The 19194-nt window shown below is 48.1% G+C and overlaps 1 protein-coding gene across 4 annotated transcripts; it reads left to right on the top strand.

The window, feature by feature from the left end:
• The first annotated feature begins 2742 nt into the window (after positions 1-2742).
• LOC129590999 (uncharacterized) lies at positions 2743-18592 on the top strand. 4 transcript variants are annotated; one of them, XR_008690789.1, is made up of 4 exons: positions 2743-3431; positions 12938-15743; positions 15834-17758; positions 18105-18592. XR_008690789.1 is itself a non-coding variant. In XM_055486476.1 (2 exons), exons 1-2 carry the CDS (start codon positions 17492-17494, stop codon positions 18267-18269), a joined length of 432 nt encoding a protein of 143 aa, XP_055342451.1. In that variant the 5' UTR covers positions 15691-17491; the 3' UTR covers positions 18270-18592. The 4 variants fall into 4 exon arrangements, 1 of the variants encoding a protein (XP_055342451.1); XR_008690787.1 differs by having other exon boundaries at positions 12938-17758; XR_008690788.1 differs by lacking the exon at positions 2743-3431 and having other exon boundaries at positions 12637-17758.
• The last annotated feature ends 602 nt before the right edge of the window (positions 18593-19194 follow it).

Here is a 19194-nt window from a genome sequence, read left to right as displayed (position 1 = left end):
TAGCAAATTAGGCCTGTGATTTATTTGTCCACACAGACAGCACAGTGAACTGGTTTTTTTCGCTCTGATAATCGTAGCTGATTGGTGACCACGCATCCTTTTCCAACCTGAACAGTCGTAGAGCTCCCTCGATAGGGCTGTATAAGCAATTCGAATTCGAATTCGTTTTAAGAGCACAGTTTTTATACTTAATTAACTAATATATAATTATCGGACTCAAAGTAAGATTCCTTCCAGAGGTCGAACAAAATCTGTTCTGACGGGCGCTGTTTTACCGCGACGCTCATTTAATGGAGCTGGACGCGGGAGGGCGAGAACCTGTCGGTTGTCCGCAACTTTACCGAGGACGAACTTATGGCGGCTAGCACGACGTTGACTGACGCGTTACAAGTTGCAACCGACCCTTTGATCTCTATGCCGATTGTGTGGCCAGTTCCTCTGAGTGCCGAAAGCAGTGGGCACTGAGCTGCCGCACCCAGGCGGCTAGCAATAGCTGAAGGTGTTCAGTGGTGCAGTTAAGCTGCACCGTATTAGAGTAGACTACTCTGTGCCCACGACAGCCGCCCTGTGCTACGTGGATCTCACTCGGTAGCCAGCGGTTCGATTCCGCTCCATCGCCATTTTTGCGAATGCCTCACGGAACCGCCCTCTTCGCTGAGATCCCCACGGACAGCCGACTTAGGGCTGACTCTGTAACAACCGTGACTCCGACACTCCAGTACTTTGATTAAACTTACTTGTTAGCAAGCTCCTGACTCGTCAGTTTTCAAACAAGGAAATGCTGGGATGTAACCTGTGTGGACACCGTCGCGCGCTCTTATCTGGATCACACCAGCTTAAGGGCCGGAGCGGCAGCCGACCAGGCAGAAGCTGAAAAAGTGCAAAAATACAGCTTCCTGTCAGGACGATATGAGTTCGCTGCTGTTGGATTCGAAACTTTTGGTAGTTTTGGTTCATCAGCCAAGAAACTGGTTAAAGAAGTCGGAAAGAGGGTTGAATTACAAACAGGCGAGATTCGCAGCCATGAGTTTTTAAAGCAGAACATTTCTTTAGCTATTCAAAGAGGAAATGCCGCTTCTGTTATTGGTACCGTGGAAAATGTTGTTTTGTTTAAGTGTAACTGAATCTTGATATTGTTATCGCTCTATTGGAAATTAAAAATTTATTAACAGGAAATGCTTGCCGAGTTGTCGTGAGTTAGGTAGCATTTAAATGTAATTTCATCCTCAATTCTTCGATCGATCCACCATCTGCCACGTGCTGGGTAATTGTCAACCGATAAATTCATTTCTTCCGGAGCCATGCACCTCTTCCAGAGCAGATATTACCAGAATGGAAACGTATACGATATGCGCCAGTGGAACGCTGTGGACGTGTTGATCAACGGGACGCTGCAGCACGGCGTCGTCATCGGTCTGGCGTCTGCGGGCAGCGGGAAGCACGGCGTGCTGGTCGACTTCGATTGTGCGCAGCGTCACTGCGAGCTCGTTGAGTACGGCAACGTCTTCAGCTGTCCTTCTCCGACCACCGACCCCTGGGATCAATGGACGGACCCCACATGGGCCGAGAGCCATCCGCTGCAGGGCTTGCTGCGCGTAGGTCCACAACGTGCGTGGACGTGGTGGCCTGTCAGAATCATTCCGCCAGAGGGCGCTAGCAATGGGGGCACGGACTGCATCGATATCGATTGTGTACTGGTTGAGGTGCAGCTGGGAGGTGTGCTGATCACCGAGCTGCTGCCCTGCAATCAGATCCGTTGTGTGCCATCACCTCAAGATCTGGCGCAACGCCGTTTGGGTCCTGACTATTTTACCATCCGTGAATGCCGTCTGCCCGGACGTTACTGGGCGGCCTCCAGTGGGGCGACGCGGCTGTTGTGGCAGAAGCTCAGCCGGGACTCTAGTGCTTGCTGCATCGCCGTGCGTAGTGACACTTTCACGTATTTCCAACGGATCGATGGACGTCCTATAACACGTGTTGCCTTGGTACGTAAGTTCTTACAGTTTATGTTAAAGAGGATGACTTTGTGTAAACCTCCAACTATCTTCTTGACGACAATGGCTTTTGATTTTGAAGGAAACCAATTTGAACGTTGCTGGAGAGTGTGCGTACTTTTTAACTCTAGAAGGCACCGATCTAGCAGGCGAGTGGATTGGCCGGCGCTTTGCCACTCCGGCGAAGACCGTTAACGCTCCGCCCGCAGAACCGGGACAAGCTGGGCGGGGCATCCCCTTACCACGTGAAATATTGGCTGAAATCTTCCAGTCGCTGGATACCATCGAGCGGGCACAGAAGCGACACGTCTGCCGCCTGTGGGATATAGTTGTCAGCGGGGATGCCACTGGCGGTCGGCATCTGTGGATCTCCTGCCGTAAGCGACACATCTACCGTTCCGAGCAGTTTCTGCTGGCTGGATGCTTGATAAAGTGCGCCACGCCGACCACTTCGACGTTAGTTATCGAGGATGCCAAAGAACTTGTTTCGGCATCCTGGGCGAATGTGCGCGGACTGTTGGCTAATCGGTGTGTGAGACGAGGCTCACTAGCGTTCACGCCCGTGGCGCTAGGCGCTACGCCTTCGGATTACGGTCTGTGACGTGTCTCGCTTTGATTGGCTTGAGTTGTGTTAGTGGGCGCGGCATAGCACGTGCTGCACAGTGTTACACACTGTTGAATGGGCTCCACGCTTTACGATCGAGCTGCGCCGATCATTATTGATTTTTCTGTTCTCCAGACTTTTCAATATTAAAAAGTCAGCGATTTACGGTGCGACGTTTGTGTTTCCGCATAGCTCGCGATCCATATCGTATCGCTCGCTTCTACGGGATAGATTCCGTTTCTGTCTCCGTCTGTGGATCTATTCTGGATCTACCATTAGATGGTAGCAGAGCCGACAGCGGTTCTCTGATTTGATTTGTGTCAGGCAAAGTTGGCCTGTCATTGACGTGGAACCCGACCAGTAAGGCACAGGTCTGTACTCACAGCAAAGCGCAACACCACAAGCGGTGCAATTCCTCCATCTGACGTGGATTTTCCAGCTTCGGTTTTCGGTACGGGATCTTCAGCGAAGAACCGTACTGTTTCCTTAGCTGTGCAAGAGTTCAAGAGAGCAGTCGCCAGTGTTCCTCGGTGTAGAGTCTTCAGCGAAGACCTACACTGGTGTCATTGGTACTCGGCAAGGATTCAGCGAATCCTAAGCCGTGGGGCAGAAGCGCCGAAACGCCGAAAGGGGCGTACGGAAAAGACCGATCAGACTCCTCCAAACTGGAGTAGAGCGCCATCACTGTTGCTACGGCAGTCAGCCGGCACAGTAACCTATTAAAAGCGTGCGGCACCACCGTTACGGTAAAACCGGCGGCAGCGCGGGAACGGACAGTGGAGAAGAAATTGGATCATCTGGATCGTTTTCCCCGTGGAACGGACGGTTAACAGGTAGAAAACCGTTATTAATTACGAGATTGGTTAGACGGTAAAATTGTCAATTTTTATTGGTCCGTTCTGAGCTGAGCGTAAAAATAGGCGGAGTTTTGCACACGGCGCGCATGTCTGGCCGTTGACCGTGACGTCAGGCAGATATAAATTTTTAGAGGAGCAACGTGATTGGTCAGTTATCTGAGCTGTGATTGGTTGAAATTTGAACTGAATGATTTGCGCTAGCTGACCAATAGGAATGAAGTAAACAACCCGAATGGGGATTTTCCGTTGAACTCGAGTCGTAATGGGAAATTTGATTTGAGATGAGATAATTGAGCGGGAAAGTGACCTTTTAACTTGAATTGAGTTGAGAAGTGACCTTTTGAGTTGAGACAAAGGAAAAGTGACCTTTGATCGAATTGAGCTTAAAAGTGACCTTTAACTGGAATTGAGCGGAAAGTGACCTTTTAACAGAAATTGAACTGGAAAGTGACCCTTTGAGTTGAGTTGAGTCGGGAAGTGACCTTTGAGACCAGAAGTTGACTTTTGACTTTGAAAAGTGACCTTTACCAAAAAGTCGGAATTGATCAAATTGACCTAATTTTAGTGACCTTTATGATCTGAAAGTGATCAACGGTGACCTTTAACGAAGTTGGAATTGAGTTGATTAATAGTACAGCGATATCAGTAGCTGTAGGATTTCATTCGCTAACGTATTCTGAGCTGTAAAAGCGGTTTTGAAGTTTTGTCCGAAAGTGACCTTTTAGGGCAAATCTCTCGAACTTTTACCGAAAAAGTGACCTTTACAAAGGACTTAGTCGAAATTTTTCAGTCGAAAAGTGACCTTTAATAAGGACTTAGAAAAATTTCGGAGGTACAGAGTGACCTTTAGGATTATTGAATAAACCATACAATAACGCGTGTGTGAGAACAATTGGCAGGAGCGTCCGAGTTATCCGATCAACATGGATAAAGACAAAGAGGAACCGACATCTACCAGCAGTCAGGGAAGCAGGAGCTCCCGAGGATCACAACAAGGCACAGTTGATCCTTATAAGAAGGAATATAAGTCGCTCGCGCGTCCAGTCGGACATGACAGACAGACCCGAGCGGCTGTGACCTTTGCAAGAAAAGACAGCAAAGGCAGCGACAACACATACCAAGTGGCGCTCGGAGCAATACAGAACGAAGAGAGCTCCAGCGGTGACGGAAAGGAAACCCCCGCATCTGCGGCGGGAAGTCATCCGATGAACCAGATAAAGGTCACCGGGGAGGAGAAGTCCACAGAAACAGGAGTGGAAGCAACGGGGGCATCACAGTTGGATGCCACCATTAGCGGAACGGATGAGCAGGATAAAAATGCGAACCTGACTCAATCGAAAATGGAAAAGACAAAGGTCACCGAAGAGGAACTAGCCGAACTGGGATTGGATGACCTTTCACTGAACGATAAGACCGCGGACGATGACCTTTTTGCAACTCCAATGGTCTCAGATGAATCCAACGAGTCATACTTCACAGATGATGACGCAACGATGAATATGTCCTTTCAAACTGCAATGAAAGAGGCTGACCGAGCAGAAGAAGTGACCCCGTTTAAGGATATCCCCGAACATTTAATTGACCGGACACAGAATGGAAAGGTTATCAATGTACGACCACAGTCACCAAACAGTCCTACGTTAACTCTTAGGAGACGCGTAAGGGAGCTGGAAAATGAACTTGATGCCACTGAACGTCATGCGGACAAGCGGAAACAGGAGTATCGAGACAGATTATCGACACTCGAAACTCGCTTATTCGAATTGGAACAGCAACAGGGTGACCTCCAGAGCTCCGCAGACGGTTGGAAAGTCAAATATGAGCGACAAAAGGAAATTGCAGAAGAGTACCTAAAGATGGCAGATGACAGAGAAATGGAAGGTCATCTCGCTGTCAGCGACCTTAATGAAAGCATGTCAGAAGAATCAGCAGAAAGGTCACGACACTTAGCCGAATTGAAGGACGAGTGTGACCAGTTGCGTCAAAAGGTCACTGAAGCTGAAACTAAACGGGACGAGTACGCGACCAAATTCGCAGAGGTCACACAACGGTTGACAACACTGGCAACGGAGACGTTCAAACTAAGGAATGACTTGAAGCTACGGGAGGAGGCTGTCAGTACTCTGCAACTCGAATCGAAAGGTCATCAGGAACGGGCTGACGAAGCTGAAAAGTCGCGCAATGAGGCAATCAAGGCGATGCGAGAGGCAAGAGACATTACAGCCACTGAAGGAGCACGCCTGAAAGAAGAAATCAAAAGGTCAACCAGGAGAACGAAAAGGTCACAGAAGACATTGAAAAGGTCACTAAGGAAGGACTCAAATGGCAGAAGGAAGCACGGCGACTGGACACAATGGTCACAACATTGGAGCTGAAGGACAAAGAGTGGCAACAACAGGTCGCTCAAAAGAGTCAGGAGATTGCAAAGCTGAACACTGACCTCGTCGAGATGACCACCACAGCATTGGCAAAAGATGATGAGTTGATCGCAATCAAGGATCAGCTGAGATCAGCCGCTGGGCAGTATCAGCAACTCGAAAATGAAACGAGTGAGCTGGTCGAGCACATCAAAAAAGATGGAACAGGAAAATGAAAAGGTCACCCAGCAGGAGTCTTTTAAATTGCACGAACACTTACGAAAGGTCAACCTGGAAAATTCTGATCTAAAGAGAGAAAGAGAAGAACTTCAACTGAGAACTAAACGATTGGAAGATGAGAACAAGGCACTCCAAACGTCAGTCAAACATAAGGACGAACAACTCCTGCAATATGGAGTGAAGACGGCAACAGTGGAGTCTCCCCCGCCCAGTTACAGCAAGGCGCGTGAAACGGGCACGGGCAAAAGCTTCCATTTTGAAATGCCCTTACGGACTGGCACTGGCAGAGGAAATGTCAAAGCAGAACAAGACGGTGAAAAGGTCAAAGACGATAAGGATAAGGAACCACCATCAGGTTATTCACACTCGAGCCGAGGTGAACCTTCACAATTTCCCCCACATATCGAAGTCAACGCGTTCATCGACGAAGGGCGACGGGACAGACCCCCTAGTCGACAGGAGCGTCCGAGGAAATCCCGCTACGCAAAGCAGAGGCGAAACCAAAACGATGATGAGAGCAGCGAAGAAGAAGACAACTTGAGAGGGGGGTTCGCTTTAGCGAAAGCGCTTGATTCCATGGCCCGGAAAACGCCTTTGATGACCTTTGATGGCAGCCGTGACACCGTCAATGGTTGGACAAGATTGGTGAAAGAAACCCAGGATACCTACCAGCTTACTGATAAGCAAATAATGATTGAAATAGCCACCGCAGTAAAAGGGCCGGCCAAAGGTTGGTTCGAAGGAGAAAAGGACATAGCATCAGAAGACGGAATTGAGTACACAGTCAAAGAATGGATGGAGAAATTCAAAGACGAGTACGGTGACCGAGACGAAGAAGTCTTAGGCTTACGAGAGGCCTATGCAAGGAAGTTCGAACTCGGAAAGGAATCACTTGACCAGTACTACCAAGCGATGATGCGATTCAAAGCAAAGAGAATCATCACTGAGAAGCAGGCAGTTGGCTTCTTAATCGAGGGATGCAAAGGAGACAATGAACTCTATAAGGCATTGCGCATACAAAAGTGTAAGACGCCGACTGATGTAAAGGACTTTTTCCGACACTGGGCAACAGGAGATGAAAAGTACAAGGCGCCAAAAGGTCAACGTAATCAGGAATACGTGACTATCCGCCAAGGCCAGGTGGAGAACGTACCGCAACAGAGAATGGCAGCTGCACCGATTCAGCAGCAAATGGAATTCCGTGCAGAAACCCCTGTAAGAGAGGTCACGGAAAGAGTGACCTTTATCGATGGCCAGACGGGGCAGCCAATAACATACGCGATGGTGGCGGCGATACAAGCGGCGGCCCAAGTGAGGCCAGCACCCCAGAATGTGGCACCACCGAACGTAGCGACACCACAACAGGGAATGCCAAATGGAAACTTTGGCGGAAATGGATATGGAAACGGAAATTGGAATGGAGGTCAAAGGAACTTCCAGAATCAGGGACAAGGTCAAGGTCAAGGCAACTTTCAGCCAAATAGAGGAAACCAGAATAACTTCCAGCAGAACCAGGGGTCACGGACGGAATTCAAGTTTCAGATGATCGATGGATGGGTTGCAAATGGTGTGCAGATGTGCCAGTATTGTATGTACGGCAACCACCAAACCCAGGGATGCAAATTCGCCAACACACCACCGGAACAGAACCCGAACCTGTTCGCCTTTAATGAGTGGCAACGATTGCGCGGCATGGGCGGTTGGCGACAGGCAGTGGCAAATGGATATGACCTGATTGCGCAATGGTATCAGGCTCGGGCAAACTTCCCAAATCAACAAGGAAACGGGAATAATGGAAATGGCGGTGGCCAGAATAGTGGCTACGGCCGTGGTGGCTTCGGTCGCGGCGGCTTCAGAGGAAGAAACAGAGGCTTCGGCCGCGGAAATTGGAATGGCGGCAACCGAGGCGGTGCAAATGGAGGCGGAAACTACCAACAGGGTGGTGGCCAAAATAATGGTGGTGGCCGGAATAATGGAGGCGGACAAAACTATGTCCCGGTAAATAACGACGGACAAGGAAATGTGCAAGGAAATGTGCAGGGCGCGCAACAAGGTGGGGCGCCGGTTCAGGGAAACGGGCAAGATCAGTAGGCACCGGTGAGCCTACTGATCGTCCCGACCCTAAACCACCGGATAAGAGGGAAAGGTCACCACTGCAGAATGGTACTGTAGTGAACGTGACCACTGCAACGGCTATAAGGATGCCGTCAGCGCAAAAAGAAAGTGGACCGGCTATATGGATGCCGCAACCACAAGAAACGGCTAGATGGATGCCGCCACAGCAAAGAGAAACGGCTATATGGATGCCGTCATCGCAAAGAGGAAATGGAACGGTTATAGGGATACCGTCACAAAGTGAAAGGTCACCGCAGAATGGCACTGCGAGTGGAAACGCGCAACGGGACCAAAGGTCACCGCAGAATGGTACTGCGAGTGGGAATTGTCGTGACGGTAGCGCGACACTGCAAAAAGTGCAGCAAAATGAAAGGTCACCGTATTGCAGCGAAGAAGTGTTAGCGCAACGACGCGCACAACGGAACGCAAAGATTAAACAGGCGCTGCTTAATCAGAAGAAACCGCAGAACGATACTGCGCAAGAAGAAAACGAGCAGCATGCGAAATTCCGAAAATTTTTGGCAGAAAACGATAAGGCGAATGAGCCAAGTTGCGATTGTTACGGGGAGCCAAAGCCAAAGTTTTGGAATTGTTCAGAAGACGAAGAAGAGAAGCTGGCAAGGCAAGAATGGATTAAGCAGAATATCACCGTTAGTAGTAAAGACGAAAGGTCACCTTCCGTTGGAAAAGTTCAAGTGAAAGGTCAAGGAGCGAATGTGAACGCCAAAGGTCACGGCGATAGCGTCGTGATAAAAGGTCAAGAAACAAACTTGACACTGCGAACAGCGCAGCAAAAGAATAATGAAACGGCACAAAACTCCGACGACTCACTTGTGGACGCAGTAACATTACAACAGAAGGAGAAGTGGCAAAAAGTGGCCTACAGACCGAATGGCAATCACGGGATGTGGATACCTGTGACGCCGAAAGCAAAGCAGAAAGCGAGAATGTCACAAGAGGACTACTGGGACATGCAACAGTTGCGAACGCAATGTGAAAGAAAGCGACTGGAAGAGTTGGTTACCGGGAAACCAGCGCAAAGGTCATCGAACCCAGTCCCAGTATTCAATCCAGAGGAATATAAGAAGACATTCGCTGACTGGAATCATTCACGTAATGCTCCACCACAGGATAAACCGCCGAATTATGGAGAAAAAGTCCCCATACAAAAGCTGACAGGTGGCGGATTTGTCATGAAGCGCAACGAAAGGTCACAGGACTTAGCGCAAAATGAACAAAAAGGACGGTCAAATGAGATAGCGCAAACGCAACAGAGTAGCGCAGTTGAAAGGTCACGGGACTTATCGGAGGCACTGCAAAAGGATGCCAATGACAAGTCACCAGCCCGAACAGACGGAATGTCTTCACAAATCGATCCGACGAAAACGAACAATGAAGTATCTGCAAAGGTGATCGAATGGATGACCGAAAAGGGATTTAATATGGTCACATATGAAAGGTCACCAGAGGAGATGAGAGATGGTGAAGAAGACGAATTGAAGCGAGCTGACCAAATAACAAGTGAAGTCATTGAGAAGCTGAGAGATAAACGAAATGAAAATCGTAAAGAGGAATTGATCCATCAGACGATAAATGAAGTGACTAAAGGTCACATGGATAGCACAAAAGCAAATGAGCAAGTGCAGAATGTGGAAAAGGTCACCGGTGTTAAAATGGCTACAGAGAAGCGAACAAATAAAGAAAAGCCGCGGAAATATTACGATGTTCGGACTAACGTTCCACATAGGATTGATAAGTTGAGCGAGATATTGAAAGGTCATAGCACTCCAGCAAAAGGACAAGTGCTTTCCGATATGGATCCGGGACCAGTATCGCTCATTCCTGTGAAATGTAAGATTCATACACTGAAGATTCAAAACGGAAAACTGCCCAAGAGAATTGAAGCGTACACACACGAAGTGAAAGTGGGAGACATAAAGGTCAACGCAATGTTGGACACCGGCGCTGAGACGTCGCTGATCAGCAAACCGTTTTGCGAGAAGAATGGACTTCACATGCTCCCATTGTCACCTGACAGATTGGTGAAAATAAACGGAATTAGCGGAACGTCAGGATTCCTGGTGACGCACTACTGTGTAGCGCCAGTGACCTTAAGGAAGAAGACAAGCGAACATTCATTTTACGTCCGACCGAAGTGTGACGACGTACAAGTGTTATTGGGATTTGACTTCTTGGAAAAGAAATTCGTATTAATGGACAATGAAGGTGAAGAAGAAAAGGAAGATGACCCGAAACCAGTTGCCAAAGTACAAGTCGGAAAGGTCACCGAACTTGCAAAACAGGAAAAGGCTCAAACTGTTAATAAAGCGCTAATCCCAGTACCAGAGGCACCGGGAAACGAAAAGGAAAAGATGACGCGAAAGGAATTGTCACCATTTGAGCAGTTGCAAATGATTCAGCAGGAGATCGAAAAGACATTAAATCGAACCTTGCTGGCACAGAAGGGAAGAGAAAAGGTCATCCCACCAGAGGCACCAGGAATGACAAAAGTGCAGCAGGAAGAAATTATCCCAGTACCAGAGGCACTGGAAACGAAAAATGAAAATGGAAAAGTCGGAAAAGTTATCCCAGTACCAGAGGCACCGGGAAAGGAAGACGAAAGGTCACCAGCAACTGAGAACTTGGACCGAGAGCGTAATTCGAACCTTTTCGAACCACGATCTGCTACCCAAAATGAAAGGCAAAAAGCAAAGAGCGAGCCCGTTAAGACGAAAGGAAAGGTCAAAACAGCCATGAAAGTTGATGCAATGGCAATGATCAATTACGCCGAACCAGATGGAGAGAGTGAATTGGACTTCACCTCAGACGAAGAATTTGATGGTCCAGATGATGATAATTTGAACACGGTCGACGAAATAATCAAAGCGTATAACGGAGCGGAGAAGAATTTCACACGAATAAGAACAGCATCGGTGACATCCAAATTTAAATCAGGCCTGAAGACGTATTTGAAGAAACAACATCGTAGCTTCACTAAACAAAAGTTCGACGTCGTATTGGAATTCGCGCGGAACGCAGGAAAACTTATACAGAAGCACCCGAGTTTCTCGTATGAGGCCAAGCTGTTCAGACCAGCCAGTTCGGATAAGGCGCTGACAACCCCGAATGAAGCGGTCCCAATGCGAGTAGAAAGGGCAATCGCGGGAATGACAAGCCCATTAGGGTCAACGAGTCACCGGATTAGCCAATACATCAACGCAGTTTGGAATGACGGAAATGGAATGATAAAGGAGATCGACACGGCAACCGAACGCGTATTGCCAAGGTTGATTAAACAGAACGTCCTTGCCACGACTAATGCACATAAAGGACACCCGATCCGATACACGAGAGTCGGTCTAATACCACCGGAAAGACAGATCCACTGTAATATGTCCGACAGTCAGGACATGGAAAAGGTCACAGTTTCATCGAAGACAAAAGGCCCAATGGATTCGGAATCGGAAAGCGACGACGACGCTACTATAACGGCTCCTTCTGGACTTACGACAGAAAAAGATGAACAGTCGAAAGGTCCGAAGACATCTGAAACTACCGCAGAAGTTCAACCGAAAGGTCATGAAGCTTCAGACAAACGGGAGAAAGAAAAGGTCATGCTCCCGATGGATAAGGCAGCGGCAGAAGCTGAAGCGGATTCGGCGCGCCAGGTGTTTCACAAATCACTGTTCATACCATTAAAGGACGTCTTTGAGAAGGAACGATCGAAGTCGGTCGGCGATCTAAAAGGTCAAGAGACTACGCCACAAGAGGAAAGGAAAACAGTTGAACCGAAATCGGCGGGGTCATCATCAGGATCACTGTCAAAGCTGAGGATCGACGAGACAGCGACGGCTGACCCAACGGACTCGACATCCTCCCAGAAAAGTAGCGGTACACCGGCAAAGGAGGCTACAGATTACATGTTAGGGCCGGCATTGGACGTGAATAATCGTACATGGAACGAAGTCCAAGCTGCACTCCAGATTATTCGGGAAAAAGAAATGCTTGGGACAGACCTGAAAAGACAAGTGGCGATAAATACGAACGGAAGGTCGTCACTTAACATGACTGAACGAGTCTTGAAACGAGCTTATAAGGAAGGAAAGTTGGGATGTAAATATAACAAGGACAACAAAGTCGTCTACTACCTTCCGAAACAGGGCACGGAACGAACGCCCAGACTGAAAATGGAACTGGAGGCCTGGAAGATAGCCATCACAGATGTAGCTCTGGACGCCATTGGCGGTACCAATGGAGCGTCATGGAATGACCTTTCAAACTTCATGGCCGTCAATTACGAATTAGGAGATTTGAATATTGAAAGCGATAAAGAGTGGATTAAGAATGCCGTCGAAGCCTTGATCGCGGACGAAGTGCTTCATATTAAGCCAGATGGCCGAATCGACTTCAAGCCGTATAAACCATCGATGAAAGAATCCGAGTGAATTAATATAGTGTAATATGCAGCGAGTAATGAACCCTGCATATTACAGAAAAAGCATAAAACAGTTTAAAACGAAAGCGAAAAGTGTTACGAAAGGTCAACTGAAAGCAGTACTAGGACTAATAGAAAAGGTCACAGTAGTCAGAAAGTGCTGATAACGTGAGAAAGGTCACCACGTTACAGTGATAGAAAAGGCAGCAGGAGCTAGGAAAGTCTCAGTTCAGTAACGGAATAGGCGTAAAAATGATAGAAAAGCCTTGATATGGATAGGAAATGGAAGGATTAACGTGGAAAAGTTAATATGACGGATTGTTTTATAATTACAGATTGAAGCGGAAAAATGGCACAGAAAGGTCAAGCCACTCCTAAACGTACGGGAACGGCGGCAGACATCGATCGGTTTACGGGCTACAATCCAAAGTGTCCGGACTGTCTACGTAATAACAAAAAGGTTGATAAGAAATTTCCGTGCTACGCATGCATTCACAAGCTGGATGACCCACATATTGTCTCACTTGTTGGAGTCTCGGAAGCCAAACGCGGGAACCTGGATGTCTTCCGCAATCTGATAAGCGCAAGGAATTACGGCAGCATCCCAGTGGAAGAGCGAATGCTACTCGAGGATCGCTACCGGGAAGCGATCCGGAACAACGAACCTGGCTGGGATGACACCTTGGAGCCGTTGAAGTGTCCACATACAGACGCGTATCGGAAGAAATTCGAAGAGGACCAGGAGAAGATGCGAGTTCAGCAAATGGAAGACGAACTCCGCGCGAAAATTAATGCGGAAAATAAGAGGGCAAGCGAACAGGCCGCACGAGAGGCGCTGTCCAGTACGTCGGGTTTAGCTGCACCCACGGGCATGGCCAGCCTTAATGAAGACGAAATGCAACTCGTACGGCAGTCGCTCATCATTCAAATTGAAACGTTAACGAAGGATCCAGCTGCTATGTCAGACGAGATATTCAAAATGCTGTTGCGGGAGAAGAAACGATTGCAAGACGGGTTCGCGCCGGCACCATACATAAAGAAGGAAGTCGAAAGACGTATGGATGACCTACGTAAATCTCGCCGAACCGAAAGCGATGTGCTGCAAGCACTCAGAAGCTTCAAACGGGATGAAGGCTTCATACGACCACGGTCGCCTCCGCATAGAGAAAGGTCACGCGGACATTCACGTGAACATGAACGGACTTCTGAAAGACGGAGTGAAAGGTCACGTGAACACTCTCGTGAAAGGACACGTGAGTACCGTACTGAAAGGTCACGCGAACGCTCCCGCGACCGAGATTACCGTGGCGGAAGAGGATGGGTGCGCCACGGAGATGAAATAACTGAAATGACCATACAGCGGAAGATTGATACAGCCAAGATTCTGGCAGCGACAAGGGAACGAGAAGAAAAACGGCGTGCGGAGACATTCCGTACAGAACCTGAAAAGGAAGGGCATCAGGTGCCGATGGGAGTCGCATTCCGGAATCGCAATGTCAGAATGTCAACACCTGAAAGGTCATGGGACAAAAGACGCGAACAAACGCGGAACCGAACACCCGACCCACAGGATAAAAGATGGCAACAGAGAGCTGCATTCTACGCGACCTTTGACTCGGGCGCAAATAAAAGGTCATCAAGCACTGAACGGGAAGATTCACCCCCAAAGTATCAGCGGGTAGAGTCAATGGTTCATGTAGTGGATCCAATTGTGAGCGTCGTACAAGAAGACGATGCGATGGAAGGGACTAGCTCGATTGCGGAAACGTCTCAAGAGAACGTGACCCATCGACGAAATGTAATTCTGGATAGTGACCTTCAACCGGAACAACCGGCGAGTAACGAACCGTCGCAGCCTGAGTCAGGAGAGCGACGGGAACCAGAAGGTCAACGAGAACCGGATAATCATCGCCGGGCTGATCAGCGACAGAACTCCAGATTCGATAACCGACAACCGGATACCATCGACATGGAATATAATACGACTGATATTGATGAACAAACGGTCGAAATTTGTCGATACTTTGGACTTGAGCCGGATTCGGTTGAAGCCAACAAAATTGGCACAATTTTGAGACAGCTGAGCCAATTCTTACTTGATTCAGGATATGCGAGAGAAATCAAACAGGGAGTGGAACAAGGAACTTTCCGCCGGTTATTCATCCACCGCGACTCGGTACGGGACTGTTATCTCCCTATTCGACGGAATGGACTACATAGTTTGGTGGATTTGAGTTTGTTGGATGTACCGCTGGACACAACTGACCCAATCGGGATGACACAATTTTATTACACAGATTATCCCGAACGCCAAGAATACGTGGCTCAGTTTGTTCTACGACATGTGAACCCAGCTTTCAAGTTGCTTGCAGCAAGGGCGTCGATAGGACTACAGGTGGATCCTAAGGACTATGCCGCAAAAAGGATGGGGCAAAAGGTCTTTGCTGCGAGACTGGCACATTATAAGACACAAAATCAATTGGTGTCTAATACCATGAAAGACGACATTCCACCGTTCTTCCGAGCTCATGTCGCTAAATTGGGACAACCGATGGAACATATCAGCATAGCGCATACGGCTCGCAAGGCGCTGAAAAAGTGCAAGACACGAATGGAAAAGGGCAACTTGATACAGCGCCATGCCTCCCAAGTTGAAGAAAGGGTCAACAAGATCAAAGATTCCCTGGGAAGTGACTACGTCGAACCAGTAGACGGAGTTGAAACGTACATCGACGATTTCCTGGTGAAGAAAAGCGACCGACGCCCGGAACGCGCGCCTAACCAGATGGGACGACGCGGCATCCGAAACCAACAGCTGCGGGATAATCTTGCCGACGTGCAGCGTCGATTGGCGGAAGACCCTGATAACCGCAGACTGCGACTCGAAGAGAATGACGCACGCCATCGACTTGAGGCGGTTAAGCGAAGTCGCCAAGGTAAAGGTCGTGGCCAGCGCGAAGTTGACCCGACAAAGGTCATGGGAGTTGACTCGACGGAACCAGTTGACCGAACTTCCGACCGAAACCAACCGGAAAGCGCTAAGAAACGCCCGCCGAGAGATGACGAGGGCGATTCAAATGAAATGGAATAGTGTTGACCTTTATGATCACACTATTAAAAGGACGTCTACGGCATTTGTCGGTACGTCACAAAGATGAAAATGGTGTTGTATAAAGGACGTGACACGTGACATGTTAACATAAACTGTATTTGTGTATTTGTTGTTTGCAGCGTTTATAGCACAGAATTGCCTAAAAGAAATCATGTGGAGTATCTATTGGGGTTGAAATTGATTCGGTCTATAAAGCCGGCCCCAAGGGAGTAGTTACGGCAGTTAGCCGGCTCTCCTCTCTAAGCGACTCAGTGTTATAAATGCACAAGAGAAACAACGGTAATCAAGCCGGATCTCTTGAATACGAAACGGGGCCACAAGCGGCGAAAAAGAGAAAGACAACAGGTGGAATATTGATGAGGTTAACTTAATGCGGCAACCAGCCGGCCTCATTAGAGTTGTTACGGTAAACTGCGCCGGCACTCTTTTCAGGCGATTCAGTGTTAGAATTAAAACGAGAAAAACTACGGTAACCAAGCCGGATTTCTCGTAGTAATGTTAGCCACAAGCGGCGAACAAGAGTAAAAGACTTAAGGTGGAAATTTCATGGGGTAAACTCAATGCGGTAACTAGCCGGCCCCATCAGAGATGCTACGGTAAACTTGCCGGCACTCTGGCCGCTCGAGGCATGTTGAAGTTGGATGTGCGACGCAAAGGTCAAATCAAGTCTTTACCAGGGAGGCAAGCAAAGAAGTGCTTGGAGCCGCAGAAAATCGGCTAAGTTCCTCCATGACCTTTAAAGGAAATTTGCAGAGTGGGATGACCTTTGGGACCATTAACCCAAATTGAGTCGCACATCTCAACGGATCATCTTAACAAAGGATGACCTTTACCAGGGAGGAAGCAAATCATGCTTGTCTTAAAGACGTCCCTCCATGACCTTTATGGATCTCATTTTGAAGTCGTACAATCGATACGCACTATATTCCAAAGATGAAGCAGTATTCCTAAGTCGTACTTGATACGCACCCGATTCTCAAAGCGGATTGTGATGGAAGTCGCATTATGGATGCGCGAAGTTGCTCAACGGAGCGGAATGGATTAAAGTGCGGAAAACGGTGGACAGGACCTGTGACCTTTGCGAGTCAGAAATGGAGGATCCTAGTCTACAATTTGATTAATACTTTTGTTGATCTGTTACTGTTGATCTGTTTTTGTATTAAAATTGATATGGAATAGTATTTTGATACAGATCTCTTTATTTTCACATAGTGCATTTGGAATTGATGTGATAAATGGAATAAGAGAATTTGATGTTTTTGAGCACGCACAGACACCGGCAACCGTCTTTTCGTGGATTCGGGAGTGTGTCCAGCCTCAACGGAGCTCGGCATCCCCCCAGAGGCATGTGAGACGAGGCTCACTAGCGTTCACGCCCGTGGCGCTAGGCGCTACGCCTTCGGATTACGGTCTGTGACGTGTCTCGCTTTGATTGGCTTGAGTTGTGTTAGTGGGCGCGGCATAGCACGTGCTGCACAGTGTTACACACTGTTGAATGGGCTCCACGCTTTACGATCGAGCTGCGCCGATCATTATTGATTTTTCTGTTCTCCAGACTTTTCAATATTAAAAAGTCAGCGATTTACGGTGCGACGTTTGTGTTTCCGCATAGCTCGCGATCCATATCGTATCGCTCGCTTCTACGGGATAGATTCCGTTTCTGTCTCCGTCTGTGGATCTATTCTGGATCTACCATTAGAGGTGCCTGAAAACACTGGTATTGTCGCGGTGTGATTTCAGCGATTTCGACTGCTATCTGCACGCGCACTTGGACTGCATGAATGCGGAATTGTCGGCGCTGGCCGCGACGTGCAGTGCGGTGGTGTGGCGAGATTGTGACATGTCACTCTCGCAGACCAGCGCACACGTCGCCTATGCGAAATTCTGTTTGCGGGATGCGCCCGCGCAGCGGTTGACGCAGTTGTGGGATGTCTATGAAATGTCACTGGTGTCGCGTGCGAAAGTAGATGTGGCGAAGCTGGCTGAATGGGTGACCAATGGTGTTAACACGCAAAGCATTGCAGCCTGCAGCGGCATCTTATGGGTGAGTACATGTAAGTTGTAAGTGTATGCAAGATACAGCCGCATTGCGCCAGGAGGTAGTAATTAAGAGAAGTGCTATTAAGAGGTTTGACTTGGCGTGCTGTGCTTGTACTACACTTACAGTGATCTTGTGCCAGTGTGAGGCTGGTGTTTAAATCACTTGGCGGCATTTATAATCATGCGATTATCGAGTATTTTCCGTAATCGTACCGTGACGTGAGCGTACGGTTTTATGTTAAACTGGTGACTAGAAGGAGAAATGCGTTTACGTGATATTGCTAAAAACGATTACAATCTCAAGTTAAAAAGTAACGTTTCGACATAAAGTGCTTTATTGTTATTCTTAGGCTTTGAACGAGTATATTGGTGCTGATCCTCGTACGGTGCAGCACGGTGCATTTAACAAATGGACGCTGGATACTCTGGTCAATTTGGATGTGTTTACACTGTCAAAAGTGGCGCAGTTTGCCTTTTACCACTATGTCTATCCCTGGCCCGCAGACGACAGCTGAAGATTATAGTCTCCTGTTACGACCTTTTAAAGATGTTTTGTTTGGTGGATTCTAATCAGTACTGGAGTTTGACAGCAAACTGCAACATCGCACTAATTGTATAATATCTGGCCTGCATTGCAGTGTTTATTCTGGACGATTTGCACGTGAGCAGGCAGCACTTTAGTTTACTAAGTAAGGCCCGTATTGGGTGTAACCATTTGAGTTTTTTTCAGTTCTGATAATTACCTACGTGTCAACGCTTTCGTATAGATTTATGTGCAGTATAAGATACGGCTTGCCGCTTCTGTTGTTATGATAGCGGGAAAAAAATGAAGAGTAACCAGCGGCATCGCTTTCTTGTGGTCTACGTAGACGGTTGCTACTCCAAATTTAACAAACCAGCACCTGACTGCATCGCGAATACGAACTATGAATGGTGCTACATCGTCATTCGGGCGCATGGCTAAGCACTTCGCCTGCACAAAATTTGCGTACTTTCTGGTGGGATTAAAAAGTGCGAATCGGCGCTGCACTTCGGTTCGGTCTTCCAACCTTCCAACCCGATCGTGTGAACTGCGAAAGCCATGGGGAAATGAATGGTCAGCAGGGTTTATCTTGTTCCAGCAGCAGATTATATTTGTAGTTGGTCCAGACATGCCAACTTACAGGCTTGTGCTACGAAAACGATAAATGCAGTCGCAGCTATGTTCGGCTGATTCCGTAGTGTTGCACCTTTGGCCAGAGATAGTAAGCACCGCAAACATGCCTTTGCTTAAGCAATGGGCTGCCCGTTTCATCTCCGGGCAGTCAAGACAACTGATTTACTTGGTTCGGCTTTCGGGAAGCTTATTCGTTTCGTTGGCAGAAAGATTCGCGACGTAGCAGGGAACCTCGCTTTGTTGCACTTCTGAAGCAATAATTCTGAAGACTTTAGTTTTGCTTG

The sequence above is a fragment of the Paramacrobiotus metropolitanus genome, unplaced genomic scaffold (assembly GCF_019649055.1).
Source record: "Paramacrobiotus metropolitanus isolate TYO unplaced genomic scaffold, Prichtersi_v1.0 Parri_scaffold0000043, whole genome shotgun sequence".
Taxonomy (NCBI): Eukaryota; Metazoa; Tardigrada; class Eutardigrada; order Parachela; family Macrobiotidae; genus Paramacrobiotus; species Paramacrobiotus metropolitanus.
Note: the sequence above shows the minus strand (reverse complement) of the source record. Positions and strands in the feature narration are given on the sequence as shown.

Excerpts from the sequence above, each read along its gene's own strand:
- LOC129590999 (XM_055486476.1), top strand. The coding sequence starts at position 17,492 with ATGAATGCGGAATTGTCGGCGCTGGCCGCGACGTGCAGTGCGGTGGTG. Across the intron at positions 17,759-18,104 it reads CCTGCAGCGGCATCTTATGG|GCTTTGAACGAGTATATTGG; the intron begins GTGAGTACATGT and ends TGTTATTCTTAG.